The sequence below is a fragment of the Euleptes europaea genome, chromosome 2 (assembly GCF_029931775.1).
Source record: "Euleptes europaea isolate rEulEur1 chromosome 2, rEulEur1.hap1, whole genome shotgun sequence".
Taxonomy (NCBI): Eukaryota; Metazoa; Chordata; class Lepidosauria; order Squamata; family Sphaerodactylidae; genus Euleptes; species Euleptes europaea.
In genome coordinates this window covers 139,369,902-139,393,777 of record NC_079313.1, presented here as the reverse complement: position 1 = coordinate 139,393,777, position 23,876 = coordinate 139,369,902, and the positions used below count along the sequence as shown (strand labels likewise).

Genomic DNA, 23,876 nt, shown 5'->3' with positions numbered 1-23,876 from the left:
AAAGCAACATTTATATTCTCTTTGTCAAGATCCCCCTGACCTAATTGCTCCCATAATTCTAATTAAGAATCTGCTTATTTCATTTATATTTCACTTTTCTCCCTATTGGAGACCCAAAGTGGCTTATAACGTTCCTGCATTTCATCCTCACAACACCCCTGTGAGGTTTGTTATGGAAGGGGCTGTGGGCCAGTGCCTCTGTTTGGCCCGCAGAAGGTCCCAGTTTCAATACCCAGGATCTCATGAACACATGAAGCTGCCTTATACTGAACCAGACCCTCAGTCCATCAAAGTCAGTATTGTCTACTCAGACCAGCAGCAGCTCTCCAGAGTCTCAGGCAGAGGTCTTTCATGTCACCTACTTGCCTGATTCCTTTAACTGGAGGTGCCAGGGATTGGACCTGGGACTTTCTGCATGCCGAGCAGATGCTCTACCACTGATCCATGGCCCCTCCCCAGTAGAGAGGAGGTGATGCAAGACCCTCTGAGGCCCTGGAGAGCTGCTGCTAGTCAGAGCAAACATTACTGACCTTGATGAACCGAGGGTCTGATTCAGTAGAAGGCAGCTTCACATATTAGGCCGAGAGGGTGTGTCTGGCCCAAGGTCACCCAGCAAACGTCCGCGGCAGAGCGAGGATTTGAACCAGAGTCCCCCACATCCTAATCTGACACTCTTCCCACTACACCATATTAACTGAGAAAACACAAACTGGAGTCTACTGACACCTTTAAGACCAACAAATTTTTATACCAGCATAACTTTTTATGCTGCTTTATACTGAATCAGAGCCTTGATCCATCAAGGTCAGTATTGTCTACTCAGACCAGCAGCGGCTCTCCAGGGTCTCAGGCAGAGGTCTTTCACATCACCTGCTACCCGATCCTTCTAACTGGAGATGCCAGGGACTGAACCTGGGAACTTTTGAATACTGAGCATTTGCTTCACCACTCAGCCACGGCCCCTACCCAGTAGTATGTTGTGCCTGTATATATCTCAGTTCATAATACCTGGCAGACACACTATCCCAGAAGACAGAAGCTCAGAACTGAGCATCTCCCACTGGACATAATCCTGGGGGCTGGATCCGGGAGGAAGAGTGTCCAAGGATGAAGTGCCCTCTATGGTACCTTCCAGGCTCTTGGGTACGGGGACTTCCGAAAGCACAACATCAACCTGACTGGCACCTGGCAAGAGAAACCTTGTCAGTTAGGGAATTGTACAGACAGAATGTACCCAAACGCCATCTAGACTGGCCATCTGCCCCACAAAACAAAGGGCAGAGGATCTGCTGAACTTAAGAGCACAAGCAAACCGACCCAGCACCATGCTCCTGTCCCCAAGGGGAGGCAGTCCCAAAAAAGCCATTCAAACCCACAATCCATGCAAAAAAAATTTTTTTTAATGAAATGTAATGCAATGATTGCTTTGACTTGGACAGCCCCAGGCTAGCCTGATCTTGTTAGATCTCAGAAGTTAAGCAGGGGCAGCCCTGGCAAGTATTTCTCCTTTCCCTAGATTTAACAGCCGTTGGCTATCCATCTACCATTTCACACTTAAAAAGGGGGGGGTATGAAATTTAATTTTTCCTTGACACTATGAAGAGAAAAGTTGCCACATCTCTCACGCAATTGACCAATCTACTTGACAGCAGATAACGCAGTATCCGCTTCTCAGAAAGTGTCTTTTTAGCTGTTTTATCCAGGGAGTGATATATTGACTTCAGGCAGTATTATTTTGTGGACATGCTAAAACAATGTGGGCTAGGAAGTCTACTTGATCTGGACAAAATGGGCATTTGTGCTCTTCTGCAATTGTTTAAAATAGCCCAAATAAGATCAAACAAAAAGCTCTGTAGCAGAGTACAGTGTCTGCCTCGCAATCTCCGGAACCAGAAGTATTTGGATGGGAGACCTCCAAGGAACACCAGGGTTGTGATGCAGAGGCAGGCAATGGCCAACCACCTCTGAAGGTCTCTCGCCTTCAAAACCCTACAGGGTCACCATACGTCAGCTGTGACTTGACAACAACAAAAAAAGCATTTATCCCTTACTCTAATCAAACCAATTACATTCTGCATTGTTCCTCTGCAGAAAATGAAGTAATGGGGGTGGGTGGGGAGAATTGGTATTCCACCCCACACAACATCCCAAAACTCTTCCTGGCAGACTCTGACTGTGATCACCATAACGGCATGATCTTGGAGTTTTGCATGTACATTTTCTCAGCAATTTTGCAACAACAGCCAATACAGCTGTCCACGCATTGCCCTAACTTGGTCTATGGGCTATTCACACTTTTAAAAAGGGGGAAATTATATTTCATTTTTCCTTGACACTATACAGAGAAAAGTCGCCACATCTCTCGCGCAATTGACCGATCTACTTGACAGCAGTATCCGCTTCTCAGGAAGGGTCTTTAGCTGATTTATCCAGGGAGTGACATATTGGTTTCGTGCAACAATAGCCAGTACTGCTGTCTGCTCATTGCGGAGGTGGGGGGAAGGGCTGATGGAGAGGGACGTGCCCAAAGGCAGGGAGTGACTTCCCTGCAGAAGCAACATCCAAACTGGTGACCTGCCTGCTCAGAGCGAGAGTGCGTCTGACTGATTCCTTCGCCATTACCTTTCCCGCCCGCCTGCTTGGCTCTGGCCGTTCTGGGAGAGCAAACGACAGATGGCCTTTTGCGAGGCCCCTCCTGGCCCTTGCCGGCTTTCTCTGCCATGGACAAGCCACCCCCAGAGGAGACCTGCAGGCGGTGGCCTTTCAAGAATGAGAATTTGCTGCCGGCAGCCGAAGAGTCCGCGGGAGGCTTCAGAAGTTTCCCGTGCCCCGGCTTGGCCACCTGCTCGGCTTTGCCTTCCTTGTTTGGACAGTCCGTGAGAATCCCAGGAACAGCCTCGCCTGACCCCTCAGAAGGCCGAGCGCCTGTGCTTTCCGAGGCGGGGGCCGGCTGGGCTGCGTCCATCTCCTCCAGTATGGCTGCCATCAATCCTGAGCTGAAGCTGACAGGATTTTGGAGGGCAGCCACATACGACTCCCGATAGTGGCACCTTGCCTCGTGGAGCTCGGGGTCTTGGCTCAGTTTCCGCCTCAAGCAAGGGGTGCAGGGGCCTTCTTCAGAGTTTCCCCCCTTCCCACAAGTCCAGCTTTCTCTGTTTGCGGCCTCTCCGGTTGCCCAAGGAAGCCCCTCTTTGGCCTCGGGCGATTCCTCTCTTCCAGGCTGTGGAGCAGGTGAAGCTGTTGTCTTGGCGGGAGAAGAAAGATCCGGTTTCCTTTCTTCAGAGAAGCCCAGGAGGTTGACATACTCCCCTTCCAGGTTCTCGCTGATGATATCGCACAAACTCGGCACCACAAACAAAGTGGATTTCGTCCAGGATCCCCGCTCCACCTTGATGAGGCCTGGGTACTTGCTCTGAGTGGCTCTCCCGTCCCTGGTCTGCCTCTGTGACTCAGAGGGGGCCAGCAAGTCTTTACCCACCAAATCTTCAGCCTGGGATATTTGGACAAATTCTGGAGTGACGATTGTACTCCACGGCACGGGGACGATCCCGTTGCTGGTGGCCACCAGGCAATTCCGCAGCTCCGGCCTGCCAAGGTCTCGGTTGGCTTCCTCCAGCCACTCCTGAGTGAAGAGCAAGGAGCAGGCGGCTTCCGGGATGGGGATCTTCTCCACGGTGGTGAGGTCCCGGGAGAGACACTTCACGGCGAGAGAAGCCGACTGCTCTCCACAGGGCTCCGCCTGCAGGTAGAAGTCGCCGGGGCGCACCAGGAGGGGGTTGAGCGGGCCCAGGTGGACGACCACTTTCTCACGGAGGCACAGCGGCCAGCCTTCGTGGAGGAAAACGCAGCTGACGTAAGGAGCCTGGTGGAAAGAGAAGGGGAGGGAGACGCTATTACAGCTGCTGGGGCAGCCTCCCTTTGTGAGGTTATGAGCCCAGAAACAACTGGCCAATATTCTGTCAATCGGAGGTTGTCAGGAGAAGACCCCCAGAGACGGGAGTAGCTTTGTGAGTTTGTTGCAGCAAAACCAAGCAAGAGACTGTGACTAACCAGATTTCATTCTCCATTGAATAGAATCCAGACAGTCATCCCCACAGGTCGAGTTGTCTCTTGAGCATTTCAGAGAATCAGAGAATGACAGAGTTGGAAGGGACCCCCAGGGTCATCTAGTCCAACCCCCTGCACAATGCAGGAAATTCACAACTACCTCCCCCCACACCCCCAATGACCCTTACTCCATGCCCAGAAGATGACAAAAAAAAAAAAACCCTCCAGGATCCCTGGCCAATCTGGCCTGGAGGAAAATTGCTTCATAGAATCATAGAGTTGGAAGGGACCCCCAGGGTCATCTAGTCCAACTCCCTGCACAATGCAGGAAATTCATAACTACCACCCCCAACACCCCCAGCGACCCCTACTCCATGCCCAGAAGACGGCCAAGATGCCCTCCCTCTCATGATCTGCCTAAGGTCACAGAATCAGCATTGCTGACGATGACCATCTAACCTCTTCTTAAAAACCTCCAGGGAAGGAGAGCTTACCACCTCCCGAGGAAGCCTGTTCCACTGAGGAACCGCTCTAAGTGTTAGAAAATTCTTCCTAATGTCTGGATGGAAACTCTTTGGATTTAATTTCAACCCGTTGTTTCTGGTACAACCTTCTGGAGAAACAGAAAACAACCCAGCACCATCCTTTATATGACAGCCCTTCAAGTACTTGAAGATGGTTATCGTATCCCTACACAGTCTTCTCCTCTTCAGGCTAAACATACCCCACTCCTTAACCCTGTCCTCATAGAACTTGGTCTCCAAACCCCTCACCATCTTGGTTGACCTCCTCTGGACACGTTCCAGCTTGTCTACATTTTTCTAAATCATGGTGCCCAAAACTGAACACAGTACTCTAGGTGAGGTCTAACCAGAGCAGAGTAAAGTGATACCATCACTTCGCGTGATCTGGACACTACTCCAGGAGTAACACCTCCCCACTTCTCTGGAGTAATAACTCCCAGAATAAGCAGAGGTGGTGCCAGTGGTTTGCCAAACCCCCACCCACCCAGTGGTGAAGCAAGGCAGGTGGAAAAGGGGCAGGAAGGGGTGAGAGGGCAGGTCAGTCTGCTGCCCAAGAAAGGGGCTCTGCAGCTGATCGCTCCTGCTCCAAGCCCCCCCATTTCTGCGACAGCCCAATCCCATGCCAGAATGGCTTAAACCTACTAAACACACCAACTGCAAATGTCTCATCAGTATGTGCTAGCTGTAGTACTCATGTAGCGTGAGAAAAATAGTCGTAGTTCTAGGGTTCCCAGGTCACTCTTCAGCACCAGGGGGAGGTTTTTAGGGTGGAGCCTGAGGAGGGCGGGGTTTGGGGAGAGGAGGGACTTCAATGCCATAGAGTCCAATGGCCAAAGTATCCATTTTCTCTCAGGGAGCTGATCTCTATCGGCTGGAGATCAGTTGAAATAGCAGATCTCCTGCTACTACCTAGATGTTGGCAACCCTAGAGTAGTTCAGGAGTCCCCAAAACAGTGCCCATGGGTGCCAAGTGTTTCTAGAAAGTGGTTGTGCCCAGGTGGGACTTTTGCCCAGCAGGGCTTCTGACTGGCCACTGCAGGTTGGACTGGCTGTGCAGATTTTTAAACATATTGCTTTGGCAGCAGCAGCTACCACAGGACAAAAATCTTCACCGTGTAACTAAAGATAAGCTACGGCAGACTTTTTGTGGCTGGCTCCGCCTCCTTTGGCAGCCATTTTTTGGCTGCGCCCATCACCTTGTAGCCCATTGGAAAAGATTGGTGACCCCTGGAGTAGTTTAAGCCATTCACTCCAAGGCACAAAGCGCACAGGCTCAGATCCGTCCCAACCCTCGACTGCACTCACGCAGGCCGCTTGCCGCACGTGCTCCAGAAGGCGCTTGGATGGGATGAGGAAGTCGAGAAGGCAGCAGAGCCCGTCCCCGTGGTATTTGGCCTCCAGGACATGGAAAAGCTGGCTGAGCACCGTCGGGCCGGTGACGTCAAAGGGCGGGTAGAGAACCGCAAGCGTGTTCTGCACGGCCGCGTCGAGGGATTGCGGGTCCTGCAGGGGAGAAAAGAGAGCTGTCAGGCGGCATCCGAGGATGGTGAAACCCAATGACAGTGGGCAGGGCACCCCCTTCTCGGACCTGGCCTCTGCAAACTATTTATATCTCTTTGTTTAAAACATTTATTAGCCACCTTTCTTCCTTGCAGATCTCAAGGCGGCTTACAATATAAATACAATGCCTAAAATAAAGTGCATAAAAATACACATAACCCAAATTTAAAATGATAACTTAAGACTGCTTTAGCCAAATGCAGTCCTAAATCAAACTGCCTTCAGCTGCCTCCTAAAGATTGAGAGTGAGGGGGCCAGAAGTACCTCCCCGGGGAGATTGTTTCACAATTGTGGGGCTGCCACCGAAAAGGCCCTCTCTCGTGTACCCACCAAACGAGCTTCTAAGATTGGTAGGAGAGTCAGGAGGGCCTCTCCCTGTGATCTTAATTCCTGTGCAGTGACATACGGGAGAAGACGGTCCTTCAGACACTCTGATCCCAATCCCTGTAGGGCTTTATATAGAGTCCTAAAGCGGGAAGGGGCCTGGTTGAGCATCTAATCCAACCCCCTGAAGAAATTTGAGACCAGTAGCATCTTAGAGACCAACAGAGTGCAAGTTTTTCACTCAAAGCTCCCTTCATCAGATACTGGATCACAGTTCTGAAGTCTTTTGCTGGTGCATTTGTCAGAATGTGATTTTATTGTGGGGGGGGGGGTCAAACATTTTAACACAGAGAAATTGAAAGGAAAACTCATTTCCCCGTGACGTCTCCAAACTGGTTGTGTGAACTGGCTCAAACGTGTCTCATTCTGCGTCACTTTGAAGCTCTCCTCTGCTCCTGAGATAACAACGAAGGGTTCTCTCAGGCAGTCTTCAGCCTACGGCAGATGCAACTTATGCAATAGGTCACCATCCATATTTAGCTGTCCTTGGGACCAAAGGTGGGGGTGGGATTCCAGAAGCCTGCAAAGAGGAAGGATGACTCTCCATGCCACAAATGGGGGGGGGGGGCAGAGATGTCCCGACAAAGCAGATGAAGTCATTTGTCAGGAACTCTTTCAAACAAACGTCTCAGGATCTATGGTTGACCTAGAACAGCATTTTAAAATCAAGTCAAAACCCAGCTGCAAGCTGAGAAGTAAAAGCCAAGGCAAAGCTTCTCCCCAAACTGGCTACGTGAACCCCCTTTCAATTCATACATCCGAGGCCAAGCTTGCCAGGCCCTACATGAAAGAGCTGGAGAGAGGGGGAAATTGCAGCCATAAATATGGGTAAAAGTACACACCTCCGGGGCAATTCTGCTCATGACAATCTTCTCATGGAGGAAATGACTGAATGTTCAAGGATTCTCTGGATGAGAACTGCCAGTTTCCACTTTCAAGTGTTATGTTGTAAGGGAGGCCACAATCCCCAGCATGACCAAGGGAGGGGGAGGGAGGGGCCACGATTCAGTGGGAGAGCATGCAGATGGTCCCAGGTTCAATCCTTGGCATCTGCAGTTAAAGGGGCCAGGCACTTAGTGATGTGAAAGGCCTCTGCCTGAGACCCCAGAGAGCCGCTGCTAATCAGAGTAGCGGTATCCTTCATGTGTTCATAGAAGAGCCTCTGTTTGGCATGCAGAAGGTCCCAGGTTCAATCCTCGCCATCTCCAATTGAAAGGACCAGGTGGTAGGAGATGCAAAAGGCCTCTACCTGAGACCCTGGAGAGCCGCTGCTAGTCTGAGTGGATAGTAATGACCTTGATAGACCAAGGGTCTGATTCAGTAGAAGGCGACTTCTTGTGTGTTCCTGTGTGCATGACAGATCAAAGCTTGCTTCTCTTTGGTTCCAGGACGATGGCTTCTCCACAACCTGACCAGAGTTCGTGGTAGCCACCAGAAAGCTGCCACATTTATTTGTTTAGAAAATGTAGGTGCTACCTCTCTGGAGAACATGCTTGAGGGAGCTATGCCACATCTGCTACCATTCACTCGATGTGGCTCTTGCCAACGCAGGCTAAAAGACCCACCTTAACCAGTTCTCTAAGGATGCCCAACCAGTCTTCTCAGGCTCTTCTGCTTGGCCACCAAGCATCCAGCAGGCCAAAATAGGGACAAGGTGCTTACATCAGCTAACAGAGCTGCCAATAGGACTGGACAATATATCAATGTCTCTCAGTGTCAAGTGTGTAGGAAGAGTAATATATAGTCAGAAAGGGGTTGGGTTTGAGCTGAATCATTGTCCTGCAAAAAGTATCAAAGGTAATGTGCTAATCATTGTCCTGTAATGATTAGCACATTACCTTTGATACTTTTTGCAGGACAATGATTCAGCTCAAACCCAACCCCTTTCTGACTATATATTACTCTTCCTACACACTTGACACTGAGAGACCCTGTCCTTCAGTGTTACTCCTCTGAAGATGCCTGCCACAGCTGCTGGCGAAACGTCAGGAAAGAAAATACCAAGACCACGGTCACACAGCCCGGATAACCTACAAGAACCGATGAACTCTGACAGTGAAAGCCTTCAACAATATCCATACAAAGTTTCACGATTATGCCCTTGTTTCACATCAGCTTCATCAGAAGTCTGTTGCTTTATATTTTGCTATTTACAGGAGAATCTTGACCGCTTCATTTAGTCTCTCTGTGCAGACCTTGGTGAAAGAAAGGCTGATGCCATAACAGTATGGTCTTCCAGTTCAAACAGAACAATAAGCTTGGTAACAAGATTAGAATCAGAGAGACTTTTAAGGATTTTCCAAAAAAATTCAGGTCTATTAAACCTGAATCCAAAAAAATTACAAAATATTTTTTGGTGCACACTCCTATTACTGAATGTCTTTCAATTGCACAACAACAAACACCACTGTGACAGCCATTTTGTGGCAGCCATTTTATTGCTCTTCTCACCATGCCATGTCAGATGAGGACAGAAGAAGAAGAACAAGAAGAAGAACAAGAAGAAGAAGAGTTGGCTTTTGTATGCTGATTTTCTCTACCACTTAAGGGAGACTCAAACCGGCTTACAATCACCTTCCCTTCCCCTCCCCGTAACAGACACCCTGTGAGGTAGATGGGGCTGAGAGAGCTGTGACTAGAGCAATGTCACCCAGCTGGCTTCGTGTGTAGGAATGGGGAAACGAATCCAGTTCACCAGATTAGCCTCCGCCACTCATGTGGAGAAGTGGGGAACCAAACCGGTTCTCCAGATCAGAGTCTACTGCTCCAAACCACTGGTCTTAATCTGGTGTAGAGGTGAAGGTACTGTGGAATCCTGGGTTCAAATCCCACTCTTGGGTGAGTCGGGGCCGGTCACCTTCTCTCAGACTAATCAACTTCACAGAATTGGTGAGATTGTAAAATGAAGGAGGGGGAGAACCGTGAGCTTCTCAGTGGGATAGAAACGAGAGCTGGACTGTGACCAGGGGACCCTTAGGCAGTGATCCTGGGTGTGAGGATGGGGATAGTCCTAATTTTCATGGAGAAATCCTGTCCCTTCTGGCCAAACAGTTGTGCAGGACTGTGTAGCTCTTCAAACTCCAGACGAACTTTTTCCTACTAGAGGTGACGGCAGGACAAATGCAAACGGCACCAGCTCAGCCAGCGCAACCTTCGTGGCTCTGAAAAACCCTGGTCAGATTCCAGCATGACGTCACCACTTCTGCATTCACTAAAAGGCCCCTGCTTGCATTCAGATGAAAGCCTCTGATGGGGAACGTCTCCAGGTTTCGTGTTTTGTCAAGAGGGCTCTTAGCAGCGCCTCCAGCATACGTCTGCCGCAAGCCAGTCAAATCTTTGCTCGGCCTCACCCTTCGCCCGGAGGACTTTATTGCCTCCCCGAGGAGCCGGCCCCCTCCTTCCCGGCCCCTCCACCCTGGCTTCTGGGCCCGGTCTCTGCTCTTCTTTGCTCCCTTCTGCCGCCCACACGCTGGAGGGGCTGCCCCGTCTGCTCTGCAGGCCAAACACAGCTCGGAGAAAGGGAGCCTTATGAAGAAGAAGAAAACATGAAAGAGACATCTGGAGCCAGCAGCAAAACGAGGCTGCCTGGAAAGACAGTTGCCAAAGGGCCTCTTTGCTGAGCTGTTGCCTCCTCCAAAGCACGGAAGCCTCTCATGAAACTACAGCCATGCCCGTGCTGGGAAAATCCATCACAGTGTTGTGATACTCTTCTGCTTGAAATGCAAATAGGTCCTGGATCCAGGAGGCTGAATAGGAACCCCAGCTGCTGCGCTGGAGTGGAGTGGAGACATTTCTGGCAGCGGGGAAACTCTGGAAAGCCTTAACCTCAACCAAGGAAACCTGGAATATTTTTCTACCTTGGGACTGGTTTCAGTCACTCTGTTGGCAACGCGAGGCTCCAGATCGGTCCCGGTGCATTATTTCTGTCATGCGGGTTTAAATAAGGACGGATCGCCGGCCACGCAGCTGCATTCTGTTGCCGCTAATTTAAGCCTGTCTCAATCGCTCCACCAGCTCGTGCGGGAACTATTTGAAGCAGGATTTGACATTCAAATGGTGTTCAAAGTCTGCCTACTGTTCAGAGCCAAACACAAGCCTTCTTGGAGTGAGAAGAACCAAATGGATCTTGGCCCTTGTTTCTTTTCTTCTCTTCTGACCTTACATGAACACACGAAGCGGCCTCATACTGAATCAGACCCTTGGTCCATCAAAGCCAATACTGTCTACTCAGACCAGCAGCAGCTCTCCAGGGTCTCAGGTGGAGGTCTTTCACATCATCTGCTTGCCGAGAGATTGAGATGCCGGAGATTGAACCTGGGACTTTCTGCATGCCAAGCAGATGCTCTACCACTGAGCCACAGCCCCCAACACCTAGACACACTTCCCTTGCCCCTCAAAATGCTAACAGCCAGCATCACCTGATGCACTAAGAAAAGATGCCAGACCGTTAAAAAGGCACGAATGGAACAGTCACATGGCTCTTGCAGTTTGATTGTACACATCAAGGAGCCAGGCCTTCCTTGCCTGGACCTAGAATCAGGACTGTCTCAGCGGTGGCCAGAAAATTGGCCACTGAGCCACATGAAGCTGCCTTATGCACACAACCACACACATCAAGAAGCAGGCATTTTGTGGTATGCTTGAGGTGTCTTTTCCCAGGTGCAAAGAGAAATAAAAGGGCCGCACTAGTAACAGAAGATAAAAATAAGGCCAAGGCCAAAGGCGCAAAATAAGTTTTAAAAAATGTATTACTCAGAATAGAAATTCCCTACGCGTTTTGCTCAAAAGGCTTCTTCAGGGGAATCTGTAGAAATTGCAGTAGTCCTTCAAATAAGCATAAATGATGCTACTGTGATCATTAGTGAAGAAGCCTTTTGGGCGAAATGCTTAGGGAATTTCTATTCTGAATAATAATTTTTTTAACCTGTTTTGCACCATTGGCCTTGGCGTTATTTTTATCTGTTTTTCCCAGGTGCAGCCAGACTACAGAGATGCCCCCTCTTTTGTGACTCCTGCTTTCTGAGGATTCTGCCAAACATTTCTGGGAAGAAACTGGCTGCTGGAATCCTCCGCAGATGGGCATCTTTCCGTCTCGAGAGTTCATATGGAAGAAAAGCAAAAGGGCTCTGTTGGCTTCTTGCCCTCTACCGTCCCTGTCCTCTTTCTCCCAGCGCTGACTTCTGAGGCTGCCCGATTTCCTGGCTGCCGCCAGAGTCCGCTACCTGGCACCCCCTCTGCGTTGGGTACCCCCGGCTTTACTTCCCAGAAGCACCAGTCTCCGGACGCCTGCACCCGTCCCCACCCCATGCCATGGGGCCTGGAAGCTGAGGGGAAGCATTTGGCCCTCCCTGCCCTCCTGGAATAATAAGCCCTGCCCCTTGGGGGTTTCCCTCCTGCTTTACCCCTGGGAGGCGCTCTGCAGCACAGCCTGGCTGGCACACCCAGCAAGGGCCTTTAGGCAATCTCTCAGAGTGATGCCAGGGAAGCCCGGCGGGCATCCTTTGCTCCAGTCAAGCTGTGGAGGATGAGAGGGAGGGGACGTGGGTGGGTTGGTCCCTGCAGGGAAGGAACAGACTAATGAAGCCCCCTCTTTTCTGGCCCTCACTCCCTGGAGCTGGCAAGAGGCCCCGCCAGGCGGTTGTTTTAACCTCAGCGGTTTTCAGTCCCACGCACTCCCTTCCCAAACAGCTGCTAATGATCTCGGCAGCCCTCAATGGCCCTCTGGGTGCCAAACTTTTGTTCCCTCTGCTGATGTTTCTTGATGAGAAAGAGAGAAAGAGTTCTTCCTCCAGGCAGGCAGAGAAAGCAGGAGGGAACCCGCTTGCAAGCTGGGAAGTAGCAGCTCTTGCAAACTAGAGATTTGCTGGTCCTAGACACACAGGGTCACATCGGGTGAGATCATTTTGGGGCCTAATCCCCTCCCCTTAAAGAAAACCTCCACGCTGCTGGAGCTGCAGAAAATGCTGAGGACCAGATTGCCCACAGGGCCACAGCACCGACCCTCACGAAGTGTAACCCACACCCGAGAATGAACTCAATAACATGGGTCCACACAGACATGGGCATAGAGAACTCTTTCATTGGCCCAACTGACGTTAGCAAAGGAATCTGCCATTTTCTGGGTTTCACAGGACTCTTCGTTGGGGAAGATCTACAAAAGTTCACAAAAGGTTCTTATGAATGAAAGCCAAGGCATGGTTGCTATTGTGTCCAAGGGTCACATTAGTGCAGCCTAGAGATTCCCCTGGGAGTTCTGTCATTTCCTTGGACTGTCACAGTTCCCAAAGGGCCTCATCATTTGACCTTGGCAGGAAACTTAACATTTCCGAAATGACCTTGCAAAAAAGAAAAAAAACCAAGCAAATATTTTCAGTTGTTTACTACTCTCCTCATCGTACTTGAAAATCTTTCCATTCTGCCCGATGAAGAACTCTGTGGAATCCCAAAGCTTGATTACCATTCTTCCCGCCTCAGGCAAACCAATGTTCAACCTGCTTTGAGTCTCCCTCACCTGCTGAAAGGGACAAGCAGCCCTGGGAACTTTTCAACACCCTGATGGGGCCTAAGCATTGGCCTTTTTTTACTTGCAGCTGTACCGAGTGATGGCTAGAAAACCTCTGTGTTATCTCCTCAAATCAGAACATATGAATGCATGAAGCTGCCTTATACTGAACTGGACCCTAGGTCAATCAGGGGCAGTATTGCCTAATCAGACAAGCAGCAGCTCTCCAGGGTCTCAGGCAGAGAAAGGTCTTTCACATCACCTACTACTTGGTCCTTTAACTGGAGATGTTAGAAATTGAACCCAGGACCTTCTGCGTGCCAAGAAGATGCTCTACCACTGAGCCATGACCTCTCCCCAAACAGACCCTTGGTCCATCAACATTAGTATTGTCTACTCAGATTGGCAGCAGTTCTCCAGGGTTTCAGGCAGAGAAGGATCTTTCACATTACTGATCACCTGGTCCATCAACTGGAGATGCTGGGAATTGAACCTGGGACCTTCTGCATGCCAAGCTGATGCTCTACCACCGAGCCACAACACCTCCCCAAACAGATAGATCCTTGGTCCATCAATGTCAGTATTGTCTACTCAGGTTGGCAGCAGCTCTCCATGGTCTCAATTAGATGTCTTTCATATCATCTGCTACCTAATCCTTTTAAGTGGAGATGCCAGGGATTGAACCTGGGACCTTCTGCATGCCAAGCCAATGTGCTACCCCTGAGACACAGCCCCTCTCCTGAATAAACACATTCCCTATATTTCCTTATCTCTAGCACATGAACACACATGAAGTTGCCTTACACTGAATCAGACCCTTGGTCTATCAAAGTCAATATTGTCTACTCAGACCAGCAGCAGCTCTCCAGGGTCTCAGGCAGAGGTCTTTCACATGACCCACTACCTGATTCTTTTAACTGGAGGTGCTGCCAGGGATTGAACCTGGGAACTTCCACACACCAAGCAGATGTTCTGCCTCTGAGCCACAGTCTACACCACTACACTTCCTGTTCTGTCCTTTTAGAGAGCACGAAAGTTGGGGGAAACAGCCTTGTTTTTGAGAGGGAGGGGGCAAATGGTTTGGCCTGAGGGCCACAGCCTAGTCTCCACCCACTCTGCAGGCTCCCAGCAGAAGGGTGGCCTCTTCCCCTTTCCAGTACTGTAAACAAGAGTTGCCCCCACCCAACTTGGAGCCATCAACAGTCGACCCTGGACCAGACGAGGTGGGCTTCACTTCCACTCCGCTGCTCTCTATGACATTTGAGGGCCTTTGTGGGGTTTAACCATTTGGGGACGACATCGGGCCGCTAGCCAAGGCTGCAGTTTGGGGAGCCAAAACTCCCAACAGCCCTGTCTGCCAGTGTTTTGGACAGCTGTCTTGGAGTGCATCCTCAGATGCATAACATCCAAATTTGCCCATCTCCCCATAAGAAGTTCCTGTCCTAGAGAAGAGGCATCCACAACACTTGAAGCCCTCCCTGCAGAACAGCTAGATTTGAGTCCAGGAGCACCTTGGGGACCCATAAGAACATCAGAAAAGACCTGCTGGAACAGGCCAAGGTCCATTGAGTCCAGCAGTCTGCTCACCCAGTGGCCAAACAAGTACCTCAAGGGAGCCCCACAAACAAGACGACTGCAGCAGCATTGTCCTGCTTGTGTTCCACAGCACCTAATAGGATCCTGGAGAGAATAGGTATGCATCATGATAACTAGTATCCATTTGGACTAGTAGCCATGAATGGCCCTCTCCTCCATGAACATGTCCCTCTCCCCTCTTCAAGCCTTCTGAGTTGGCAGCCACCCCCACATCCAGGGGGATTCTGACAGGCAACCACTCTCCAAGGAAGAGCTTTCCTAACACCTGCCGTCCTTTAACTAGAAAGGAGAAGCCTGATGCTGGGCTGGGACCTTAAGAACATAAGAAAGGCTGTGCTGGATCAGACCCAGGCCCATCAAGTCCAGCAATCTGTTCCCACAGTGGCCAACCAGGTGCCTCCAGCAAGCCCCCCAAACAAGATGACTGCAGCAGCACCATCCTGCCTGCGGTCCATGGCACCTAAGGTAATAGGCGTGCTCCTCTGATCCTGGAGAGAGTAGGTCTGCATCATGACTAGTATCCATTTGGACTAGTAGCCACGAATAGCCCTCTCCTCCACGAACATGTCCACTCCCCTCTTCAAGCCTTAAAGAGTGGGGGGGGGCTGAGTTCTGGAGTCAAAGCTCTCAGCCCCACCCACCCCCACCCCCCGAAATCCGGCCCGTCTCGACGGCCCTGCCGGAGGGGCCTTTGGGTCTTCGACGGCAGGCCGACCGCGGGACCCTCCGGAGCGCCCTCCCCGCCGATGGAGCACAAGGACCTTTCCTTCGCCTCTCCGAGGTCTCCCGAAGAGGAGCCGCAACCGCTCCCCCCCCCCTGCGGCCGCTCCTGCCCGGGGCTTCGCAGTCCTCTCCCCAGCTGCCCTTTACCATGCTGGCCAAGGCCAGGTGTGGTCCAGGTGCGCCCCGACGCGCAAAGACCTCGGGCCGGCCGGTGCGCTCCGTCCGTCCGCCAGTCCGTCGGTCCTCCGCTCGCTCGCTCTCCTCCTCGGGCGGCGCAGGGCAGGGCGAGGGGGGTGGGAAGGGGAGTGGGAAGGGGAGCCGACGCCTCCTGCTCCCCCCCGCTGCCGGGCCAGCCTCGCCAACAGCAGCCTCCTTGTCTCCCGGCCCGCGCCGGCCCCGGGGCCGCACGGGCTGCCTGGGAACTGCTGCCAGCCAGCCAGCCTGGCAGGCGGGCACGCGAAGCCAGGTCCGCCCTGGGCGGCCCCAAGGCCTGCCAGCCGTGCCCCTCCCAGCACTGGGTGTCAACAGGGTCTTGGGGGTACAGTAGTAGAAAAGAGCCAGAGTCCAGGAGCACCTCCAAGACTCACGCAAATATTTTCTGGCCGGGTGTGAGCTTTCATGAGCCACAGTTCCCTTCGTGAGCCAGAGTCCAGGAGCACCTTCAAGACTCACACAAATATCTTCTGGCAGGGTATGCGCTTTCATGAGCCACAGCTCACTTTGTGAGCAAGAGTCCAGTAGCACCTCCAAGACTCACACAAATATCTTCTGGCAGGGTGTGAGCTTTCAGGAGCCGCAACTCCCTTCGTGAGCAAGAGTCCAGTAGCACCTTCAAGACTCACACAAATATTTTCTGGCAGGGTATGCGCTTTCATGAGCCACAGCTCCCTTCGTGAGCAAGAGTCCAGTAGCACCTCCAAGACTCACACAAATATTTTCTGGCAGGGTATGCGCTTTCATGAGCCACAGCTCACTTCGTGAGCAAGAGTCCAGTAGCACCTTCAAGACTCACACAAATATTTTCTGGCAGGGTATGAGCTTTCAGTGCTACTGGACTCTTGCTCTTTTCTACTACTGCAGACAGACTAACACGGCTACCCACTGTGAATTATCTTCTTGGGGGTACAGGTCGACCTCAGTTCAATATGAGCAGCCAGTGTGGTGCAGCGACAAAACAAGCTCATGCGATCTTGGGGGGCCTCAACAGAGACGTCACATCCAAATCGCAAGATGCCATCGTTCCACTGTACACTGCATTGGTCAGGCCACACCTGGAGTGTTGTGGGCAGTTCTGGAGCGGGTGCAGAGGAGAGCCATGAGGATGATCAGGGGCCTGGAGACCAAGCCCTAGGAGGAAAGGCTGAGGGGCGTGGAAATGTTTAGTAGAAGGAGATGAGTGGGTTTTTATATGCTGGCTTCCTCTATCACTTAAGGAACAATCAAACCGGCTTACAATCACCTTCCCTTCCTCTCCCCACAACAGACACCCTGTGAGGTAGGTGGAGCTGAGAGTGCTGTAACTAGCCCAAGGTCACCCAGCTGGCTTCGTGTGGAGGAGTGGGGAAACCAACCCACTTCACCAGATTAGCTTCCACCACTCATGTGGAGGAGTGGGGAATCAAACCCAGTTCTCCAGATCAGAGTCCACCGCTCCAAACCACCACTCTTAACCATGACACCACACTGGCTCTGGAGAAGAGGAGGTGGGGGGGGGGGAATTATTGCTCTCTTTAAGTCTTTGAAGGGCTGTCCCTTAGAGGAGGGCAGGGAGCTGTTCCTGTTGGCAGCAGAGGATCATAGGACTCACAATAATGTGTTTAATTTACAGACAGAAAGGTACCAGCTGGACATTAGGAAGAAATATTTTACAGTACCACACTGGCTCTTTGCTTCTGCATCATATGCTTTGTTTTGACCTCAACCCCCTGGCTTGGCTGCTATTAACCCCACAAAGAAAAAATGCAGGTATGATTTGTTCCCTGGAGCCAAATTTCAGGGATGATTTTGGTTGGAGGAAGGAATATGGGGGGAGGGCTAAGTCCCCCGCTCCTGCAGTGCCATTTTCCCAATCAAATTAGCAGTGCGAGATGTCTGCTTTGACATTAAAGGGGGGGGGAGCAGGCTGATTTGACGCCATGCATCTCTACCTTCACATCTAGATTCCCTTGGCTGTGCATATTCAGCCCCTTGAGAAAATCTCTCTGCACATGCTCAGAGATGCTCTGTTGCCATTACAGTATTATAACGCCAGAATAGTTGTGTACCCTTTCTCAAACCACCCTCTGCCTGTGCCTTACGGTACAATCTTGTTTACCCAGAAGCAATTCCCATTTATTCAGTTGGGCTAACTGCCAGGTAAACATGCACTGGATTGCAGCCTTAGAATCTCCCACAGCTTTCTGAATATGTTCCTAGTCTGGCTGCTCCATAACAGGATGCTTTTGGGGGAGGGGGCTCTTCTTAAATGAAAGAGAAGGGCCGCAAGGAGGTTTCTCTCAGCCACCCCATTCTCTTCTCTCATCTCTCCCCCCACCCCCTTCCTCTTGGCCTTTGTGCCCAGCTGCCCAGTGGGATGTGTATGTGGCTTTTCAGCTTTCTCCCAAGGCACAGAGCCCCCATTGACAGGCCCGAGGGGGTTCCTGGGGCCCTCGTGGCTGGGCCTCCTGCAGGTCACCGTCCGCACCTTCTTTGCAAATGCCCCCTGCCCCCCTCCCAGCACACTGGGACTTCATTGTGCCTCTCCAGACATCATGTCACTGCACAGAAGAGCAGGGAGTGGGGAGGCTAAGGGTGAATCGGTGGGCAAGGGGAACAGCGAAGTTTTATGGAGGGGGCCGGCACATACTGTACAAGGGATGGCCTCTGATTCTGAATGCGCCTTTCACTGCGGAAGCTATTTTGGACTTCAGGAGGGAGGAGGGCGATCATTTTCCTGCAAGTGCCCACCTGGTGATACCCTCCAGAGGCAGCTTGAGGGTTGCCAGCCTTTGGGTGGGGCCTGGACACCTCCAGGAATTACAAATGGTCTCTAGACTACTGTTCCCTTGCTGAAAATGGCTTCTTTGGAGGCAGGCGTAGGCTTGCCAACCTCCAGGTGTTGGCTGGAGGTCTCCTGCTATTACAACTGATGTCCAGGCGACAGAGATCAGTTCCCCTGGAGAAAATGGGTACTTTGGAAGGTGGGCTCTATGGCATTGTACCCCATTGAAGTTTCTTCCCTCCTCAAACCCCACCCTCCTCAGGCTCCACCCCCCCCCCCAAATCTCCAGGTATTTCCCAACCCAGAGCTGGCAGCTCTAGGCAGGAGTCTGTGGCAGAATCCCCTGCTGAGGTCCCTCCCCTCCCCAAACCCCTCCCTCTTCAGGTTTTATCGCCCAAATCTCCAAGAATTTCTCAAACCGGAGTGGACTGCCCTTCAGACAGTGTTGACTCCCAGTAAGAGTGTTACTGGAAGATGCCTGACTCAGATTGCTACCCATTTGCACAAAGGCTTACTAAATAGATCTTCATATCTGTCTAAATAGACAGAGAGCCAATGGGCTGTAGTGGTTTGAGTGTCAAACCAGGATCTGGGAGAACTTCGCATGAATCCCCACTCTACCTCGGAAGCTTGCTTGCTGGGTGATCTTGGGCCAATCATGCACTCACAGCCTAACCTTCCTCACAGGGTTCTTGTGAGGATAAAATGGAGGAGAGGGCTGTGTGGCTCAGTGGTAGAGCCTCTGCTTGGCTTGCAGAAGGTCCCAGGTTCAATCCCCGGCATCTCCAGTTAAAAGGACTAGGCAAGTAGGTGATGTGCCTGAGACCCTAGAGAGCTGTATTTGGCCAGTATTTGGCTTCTTTTCGGGTTTACCAAAACATTTGGGCCCATTATAGTCTATGGGGATTTATTCGAAGCTCCTGGGGGGCATTTTGGGAGGTAGAGTCCCCAAATTTGTGGCATAGCTGCAACGGACTCTCCTTAGACAGTCACCAAAGTTTGGAGAACTTTGGGACAGGGGGTCCAACTTTGTGGGCATGCAAAGGGGCCACCCCCATCCTGCAGGCATTTGCGAGCCGAGCTGTCCATCGGTTTTCAGGTTCAAAAGTTCAGTGTTGCTGAGGACTGGCGGAAAGAGCTGATTCCAGGCTCGTGCCTCAAAGTCTGGGGGCTGCCTTCGTTTCTGGGTTGCTTTGCGTGATGTCCCTGCAAATTAGCTTCCAAATGGAGGGAAAGGGCTTAAATGCAAGACAAGGCACAGAAAACATTTCTTTTGGTGGCAAATGACATCCCATGAGCAGTCCTTTATTGTGGTCATGAAAAATCTGATTCTTAGAGATGGTCACGGTGCGGGGAAACAATATCGGAACCAGCTGAAGTCATGACCAAGGCAGCTCATGCTAAGGAGATTGCTCATCCATGCGGGTGAGGGAGTCTTCTTCAGGAGGGCCATGAGCAGCTGACAGAAACTAACGTTCTCCTGACTGGGTGAGCCCCGTCTTTTAAAGTGAAGATCAAGTCAGCTTACTGCTGTCAGTTGGTCAGACCAAGTTGGCTCTGATTAAATGACCCCTAACTCAAAAGGGCCCCAAAACCAGTCCAAAAAAAAAAAAAAGGAAAAGGGGAGAGAGTACAGAGCAGTGCCTCTGAGCAAAGGCAAATAGGCACAGACAAGGCACAGAATTGGGGAATTGCCTATTCGGCTTCGGCTTTATCCCCAAGTTATGACATCTGGTAAACCCTGATCCCAAAAATTACCAAAACTGCTGATTTCTGGTTTGGGTTTATCAATATGCACAACCCTACTCATGATGTCCCCCAGGAGTCCCTGTTCCCAGTGACAAGACCAGCTGTCTCCGATTCCTTTGCCTGTCTCAGCATCCTGATGCATGGACGCCCTTGCCAGTAATGCTCTGAATGTGAGGCCATGCTGAGGAAGTGGCCTAGAGCTCCAGCTGCAAAAACAAGAAGCCACCAGGTGCTGCCCCCCTTCTGCCCAGCCTCCCTTGGCCTTCTGAAAAGTCGGGATATTTTTACACCCTGACAAAGATGGGGGAAGGACAGCTCCCAACAGCCGATAGCATCCCGGAGGAAGCAATGATGAGTCTTGACAACCACCCAGGAGCCTTAACAAAAGTTCATGGGCTAGAAGAGCCAACAGTTTGACTAGGAAGCTCTGATAACACAATGCAGAAGAAGAAGAGTTGGTTTTTATATGCTGGTTATCTTTACCACTTAAGGAAGAATCAAACTGGCTTACAATCACCTTCCCTTCCCCTCCCCCACAACAGACACCCTGTGAGGTAGGTGGGGCTGAGAGCTCTAACTTGTCCAAGGTCACCCAGCTGGCTCCGTGTGTAGGAGTGGGGAAACCAACCCAGTTCACTAGATTAGAGTCTGCTGCTCACGTGAAGGAGTGGGGAATCAAACCCTTTTCTCCAGATTAGAGTCCACTACTCTAAACCACTGCTCTTAACCACTACACCATGCTGAAGTGTACAACAGAAAGCGATGCAGTCAGCCCAAATAGCATGCATATTATAAAGTTTTCAGTGATCAATAAATATGAAAGAAATGATATTTGGATGGAGTTGTAAACTTTAACTACCTCACCTACCAAACCAAAATACCACCAATGTTGCCAGCTTGCATTTACCCAAGCTCGGTAACCTTTCATGGATTGGTTTCTCTAGAAAAAGAAACATCCCAAATTTCAGCTCACCACTGAATCCCAAAAGGATTGTGATTTGCACTTCATGGGCGGGCTAGGAAAGTCTTTGCTGCAGCTAATAAATAAACATTGAATGGTGAGATTGTTTTATCTTCTACAGGCAAGTAAATGTTTTCTAAATTATTTAACAAAAGTACCGCAGTCCACAGGGGACCCTGGGACCCAATAATCCACAACTTCACCCGCTAGGTGCCGGAAGGCAGGCTCTTCTTCACAATGCCACCTCAATGCCCTCCGGACTGCACCGTTTCCAGCATCTCCCTTCTGAAGAAAGTGTTGAAGTCTACATGGCTTTAGATACCATCAGCTTTTGACTTGGAACAACAATTCTCTGCGATTGATAGTAAAGCAGTAAGGGGCAGCATGTGGTTAATAAATGTTTATTTGTTTTGCTTTTGCTTGTTGTCTGAGTCTCTGGGAGAAAGTTCCCAAAATGTGTTTTGTTTTTTTTACAAGAAAATGTTGCTGATGCCCAGCCCTGTTGCTCTTTTATACCAGGCCCAGGTGGACCTCCTCAGACTGAACGAGTGACAGGATCACATAGGGTCCCAGCAGGTGCTGGATCTGAGATCTGACTACCCTTGAAAGGGTCCTGCTGCCCCACCCCTTGGCAGTGCTCATGGGTCCCCCTCCCCACTTCTCCTGGATTCACACGTGACAGCCAGGGTCCAAAGGGCACTGCCATTGCCTTCCCTTCTGCTGGGGCTACCGCTGGGCCCCCAATGGCACAAGGACCTAGTCACCCGTGCCCTGCTGATTTTTTTACTCGAGTCCTGCGACGCATTCCGCATGGGCGTGGAAACTTCAGCTGGTCTGCAAAGTTGCTGGGGCCACAGGCCAGGACAGAGTGTGTTGCTTGAGGCCTTTTAAGCATGGTCCATTTCCGCTGGATCTGCTGCTCTCTGAACTGCACTATATTTGCAGTCGAATTCTCAAAACGCTATGCACAGGGCCTTTTTGCCCCGAAGAAATTCCAGGAGTACCTTGTGATCCATTATGCATCCCCAGCGAAAATGCGGCTCTTCTGAACCATGCGTGAGTCCCTCCCCTCCAAAAATTCTGCTTTGTAATTGGCTGTGGTGTGTTTTTTTTTTAAAATACGTCGCCAGCCCTGCAGCGGGATTCATTCATTGGATCTGAACCAAGTGGCCATTTTACAGCTAGAGCAGGGAAGGGTCCAGACACCCACCCACCCCATCAATTTGATGCTGGCTATCTCAATGCAGGGGTCATAAGAACATAAAAACACTTGCATGGTTATTTGTGAGAATTTCGTTGTTCCATCAGTGGTCTTGCACTTGCAAAAAAGGGGGGGCTTTCACTCCTGTAAGAGGACGCATGTAAGAGGAGGGCAGCAAATCAGCCTGGCTCCGTTCCATCCTGCTGAGAACTGAAATTGACCCAGACTCACTGTGAAACTGACTAAAAGCAGCCGCAATAGTCCTTTGTGATTATTTCAGCGTTCTCTCAACTGTTCAATCTGAAACTGACCCACACTCATTGTGAAACTGACCAAATAAGCAGCCCCATGATATTCCAGCATTATTCTCTTGCTAGCGCACTTGATAATGGCTTCAAGGGGAGTGGTTGGATGAGGGGGACGAGGGAGACAGACATGTGGGAGGGACTTCTGAATGTTGGAAAATACATGCATAATTAAAACGGTGACCGCCACAGGAGCAACATGTGCATAACAGGCCTGAGGCTCCTCATAGAGCTGCCAACCTCCAGGTAGGGCCTGGGAATCTCATGGAATTACAACTATTTCCATAAGAACATAAGAAAGGCCCTGCTGGATCAGACCAACGCCCATCAAGTCCAGCAGTCTGTTCACACAGTGGCCAACCAGGGGCCTCTAGGAAGTCCATCACTCCAGACTACAGAGATCTGTCCCCCTGGAGAAAATGGCAGCATTGGAGGGTAGACTCTATGGCATCATATCCCGGCTGAGCTCCCTGCCCTCCCCAGGCTCTGCCTCCAGAATAAGAATTTCACAACCGTATCTCCAGCAGTGAGAAGCTCCAGGGCAGCCCTTTCTCTGGGTTTGTACCCAGGAGAATTCTGGTGACTTTGAGATATTGGCTTTATTTGCACTTTTACAAAGAGAGCACGAGTGGAGGGAGGTAGAGGGGCTGTGCATCCCCCCCCCCCAGCTGATCCCCATGTGGCCCCAATCCAAGTCATGGCTGTGCAGGTATGCAGTGTACATCTGAATGCCTGACGGAGGCCAGCAAACTAAGCAGCGTATGTCTTTCTGGCTCTCCGTCGCTTTCCAAATTGCTCTGAGCTGATGGAGGCAGCTTTGGCTTTTTTCTGCCAGGACCAGAAGGCCTATGACAGCCTAGGACTGCATTGGGACTCGGTTGCCAACCAGCTTTGCTTGCCGGGCTTCAGGCCTGGGTCCTTTCGGGATTCAGAACAGGGTGTTACCCATTGAGCCATGACTCTCCCTCCTCTCCCTCCATGTGTTACTTCCTCTTTTGTTAAAATTGAGATTGCAAGCTCTGAGTGGCAGGGCCACCTCTCTCTCTCTCTCCTGCACTGTTCTGTAACAGCGTGGTGTAGTGGTTAAAAGCGGTGGTTCGGAGTGGTGGACTCTAATCTGGAGAACCAGGCTCGATTCCCCACTCCTCCACATGAGCAGCAGACTCTAATCTGGTTAACCTGGTTGTTTTCCCCACTCCTACACACGAAGCCAGCTGGGTGACCTTGGGCCAGTCACAGCTTTCTTAGAGCTCTGTCAGCCCCACCTACCTCACAGGGTGTTCGTTGTGGGGAGAGGAAGGGAAGGTGATTGTAAGCCAGTCTGAGACTCCTTAAAGGTAGAGA

At 51.0% G+C, this 23,876-nt stretch overlaps 1 protein-coding gene across 1 annotated transcript in view; it reads right to left on the bottom strand.

The window, feature by feature from the left end:
• KIAA1755 (KIAA1755 ortholog) overlaps nucleotides 1-21,921 on the bottom strand; it is a 42,632-nt gene extending 20,711 nt beyond the window's left edge. Inside the window, exons 1-7 of the mRNA XM_056844942.1 lie at nucleotides 21,814-21,921; nucleotides 15,484-15,777; nucleotides 11,918-12,030; nucleotides 9,866-10,007; nucleotides 5,877-6,074; nucleotides 2,623-3,862; nucleotides 1,009-1,185 (exon numbers count right to left, since the gene is read on the bottom strand). Coding sequence (XP_056700920.1) covers nucleotides 1,009-1,185; nucleotides 2,623-3,862; nucleotides 5,877-6,074; nucleotides 9,866-10,007; nucleotides 11,918-12,030; nucleotides 15,484-15,777; nucleotides 21,814-21,921 — 2,272 coding nt within the window. The remainder of the gene's footprint in view (nucleotides 1-1,008; nucleotides 1,186-2,622; nucleotides 3,863-5,876; nucleotides 6,075-9,865; nucleotides 10,008-11,917; nucleotides 12,031-15,483; nucleotides 15,778-21,813) is intronic.
• Between the last annotated feature and the right edge of the window lie 1,955 nt (nucleotides 21,922-23,876).